Here is a 3,372-nt window from a genome sequence, read left to right as displayed (position 1 = left end):
TTTTTTGAAAAGAATGAAATAGTTTTTTTGAATAATTTCAACTAACTAAATAAAATCAAGTATTTAACGGGGAATTCAGGTATCCTGTCTAAATTTTTTACCCAATCTCTATTAATAAAAATCGTCTAACGAGTAATCATTTAAAAGACAGAATAGGATGTTACATGGAACAAGACGGGATGAGACGATACAGATGGGACATGAAGAGACGTATTTCCCATTGTAAAGTAGATACGTCTAAATTATATACGCACAATAATCCAAACTAAAACCAAACCGAAATCTGATATTTAGATTTAATACCAATATTGTACAAATACTTAATTTATATATTTAAAATAATAAAATTCTAATTTACTTTTACAAATTTAAATTTTCTATAAAAAGTATTTTGTCTGTGCAGTAGCACAAGTTAGTTACTACCTAGTTATAAGTTAATATAGTCCTATTCTAATGACGACGTTTTTCGCTTTTAATTATTTTTCTCATCTGAAATTTACCGTGAAAATAAGTACATTAGCTAGGTAAGACAAAAAAGGAGGGTAGGTGTAGTGAATTAATGGAATTGAAAAAAAAAAAAAAAAGAAGTGATATCATGGACTTGAGAAAAAAAAAAAAGTGAATCGATGAACTTAAAAGCCCGAATCACATAACCAAACTTAAATCGAAGCCCAAAAGCTAAGTTCAGTATCATTAACTTTGACTCTTCATCTTCTGCAAACCAACAGGCTTAGCCTAAACCCTAGTAGCCAGCCACAGAGAAGGAGAAAACGCTTCACCGTTTTGCCTTTTACGATTGTTCTGACCTACCAAACCTGGCTCCGCTCAATCTCCGTGGAAAGAAATGGCTTCTCCGTCGGAGTCTCTTCTCGCCATCTCTGGTTCTGTCTGTACAAGCTCCACTTTAATCAGACTCCGGATCTTCCGCCATGATATCCCGGAGATTCTTCAGAATTCCGGTAAACATTCAATATGGGTTTAATAGTTCGACTGTTGTAAATGTTTGTTCCGCTTAGGATTATTTCTCTTTGTTTAACAGCTTGATGCTAATATTTGACTTATGGTAGAATTGATTGTGAACTGAAGTTAATAAATCCTAGTTAGTTGAAGTGTAAAGATCGAATCTTTATCATCATTGAACTGGATTTGTTCTTCGAAATAGTCTAGGCAGATGGACCATTGCAGGAGATTGTAAATTTCATATTTTGTGATTCCTGCACATGGCATACTGATTGGTGTTAACATGCTGTGATAGATTTTCCTCTTCGCTGGGAATTTTAGTCTGCACAGCATTCTAATTTCAGGTTATCTAAATGATTTATTTGCAGATATGACGTCTGAGATTGCACCCGTTCTGGTTGACATAATATTTCAAACATTGGCTATATATGATGACCGCAGCTCACGGAAAGCTGTGGATGATTTGATTGTTAAGGGCCTCGGAAATGTTACTTTCATGAAAACTTTTGCGGCCATGCTTGTACAAGTTATGGAAAAGCAGTTGAAATGTTGTTTTGATACCGTCTGTTACAGACTACTAACTTGGTCATGTCTTCTTCTGGAAAATAGCCAGTTCGCTACAGTTTCGAAGAATGCATTTGTTAGAGTAGCATCAACACAGGCTTCCATACTTCGTACTATTATGGAGAGCTCTTTCCGCATGCAGAGGGCTTGTAAAAGATTTATGTTTCATTTGTTCTCTCAGGTCTGGCTGGCTTCACGCTGTACATTTTTTTTTTGAAATATTCAATTGTATAAACTATATCGATTTAGAATTCGGTTGTTCTTTTGTAGTCACAAGCTATCTACAATTTATATATGGATGAAGTTAAAGGTTCCCGGATTCCATGTAAGGATGCCCCTGAGTTATTAGGACTACTACTAGAGTTCTCTTGTTCGTCTCCTGCTCTATTTGAACAGTCTAAGGTATATTTTAATTCACTGCACTCATTATTCTCTGCTTCTTAAACAAAACTAGATTTGCAAATGTTTTCCTTTCCCTTCTTAATTCTATTATTTCTTGTTTAATTATCAATCTGTTTGTTTCTCGTCTGCAGGCCATATTTATTGATATCTATGTTAAAGATGTCCTGAATGCCAGAGAAAAGCAGAAACAAAATCTTAGTAAATGCTTCCAACCTCTTCTTCAACGGTTGTCGCATGAGGAATTTCAAACTGTCATCCTTCCAGCAGCTGTTAAAATGTTGAAGCGCAATCCAGAAATTGTCTTGGAATCTGTTGGCTTTCTATTAGCTAATGTTAACATTGATTTAAGTAAGTATGCCCTGGAACTGCTACCAGTTATATTACCACAAGCTCGACATGTGGATGAAGACAGGCGTCTTGGAGCTTTGTCAATGGTTAGGTGCTTAAGTGAAAAATCAAGTAATCCTGATACTATAGAAGCAATGTTTGCTTCAGTTAAAGCCATAATTGGAGGTTGGTCTTTCTGCCTTTTTGATCACTTTTTTTAATTACATCACTCTTACAGGTTATTTAATTAATAATACCTCATTTAGATATATATGAGTCTGATACGTCTCTGTTTATAGACAGCAAATAGGCTGGGTTGTGGTTGAGTTATTTTCCTGATTGATATTATATGATTTACTGTGGACTTTTGTCTTAAGGTTCTGAAGGAAGACTTCAATCTCCACATCAAAGAATTGGAATGCTGAATGCAGTGCAAGAACTTGCAAGTGCTCCTGAAGGAAAGTATATTGGTTGTTTGTCGACGACAGTATGCAGCTTTCTCATAGCCTGCTACAAGGATGAAGGTAAAGTATTAGTTGTTGTTCATATCCCGTTGTGTGCACCAAAAGTTAACAATACAGTTGGAGAATGTCCTCATTTCCGTAATTTCCACATTTGTTTTTTCCCTACTTCAATTATCATCCTTGGCAGTTATCTTTCAACTCTTTACCTTATGTCGTCTGCTTACTGATTACTTTTTTTTTTTGATCTTATAGGAAATGAAGACGTAAAACTTTCAATCTTGTCTGCCGTTGCTTCCTGGGCATCACGATCTTCTGATGCTATCCAACCAAACTTAGTTTCTTTTATTGCTACCGGCCTCAAGGAGAAAGAAACTCTAAGGAGGGGGCATCTCCGCTGTCTACGAATCATATGCAGAAATCCTGATACTATATCACAGGTATCCTTGCAAACAACTTTTCTGGCTTATATTGTATAAACCCTCTCATTAACTAAATATGCTACCGAATTTATCCTACAGATATCAGCCTTGCTATCCCCTTTAATTCAACTTGTAAAGACAGGATTTACAAAGGCAGTACAACGTCTAGATGGGATATATGCTCTATTGACCGTTTCCAAAATTGCTGCCTGTGACATCAAAGCAGGTTCAAACCA

At 35.8% G+C, this 3,372-nt stretch overlaps 1 protein-coding gene across 1 annotated transcript in view; it reads left to right on the top strand.

Annotated features, from left to right (window-relative positions):
* The window catches only part of LOC104787296 (eIF-2-alpha kinase activator GCN1-like), a 19,470-nt gene continuing 16,801 nt past the window's right edge, over positions 704–3,372 (top strand). Inside the window, exons 1-7 of the mRNA XM_010512836.2 lie at positions 704–959; positions 1,329–1,705; positions 1,795–1,926; positions 2,058–2,439; positions 2,631–2,777; positions 2,970–3,154; positions 3,236–3,362. Coding sequence (XP_010511138.1) covers positions 845–959; positions 1,329–1,705; positions 1,795–1,926; positions 2,058–2,439; positions 2,631–2,777; positions 2,970–3,154; positions 3,236–3,362 — 1,465 coding nt within the window. The 5' untranslated portion in view covers positions 704–844. The remainder of the gene's footprint in view (positions 960–1,328; positions 1,706–1,794; positions 1,927–2,057; positions 2,440–2,630; positions 2,778–2,969; positions 3,155–3,235; positions 3,363–3,372) is intronic.

Source organism: Camelina sativa, chromosome 5, assembly GCF_000633955.1.
Source record: "Camelina sativa cultivar DH55 chromosome 5, Cs, whole genome shotgun sequence".
Lineage (NCBI taxonomy): Eukaryota > Viridiplantae > Streptophyta > Magnoliopsida > Brassicales > Brassicaceae > Camelina > Camelina sativa.
Note: the sequence above shows the minus strand (reverse complement) of the source record. Positions and strands in the feature narration are given on the sequence as shown.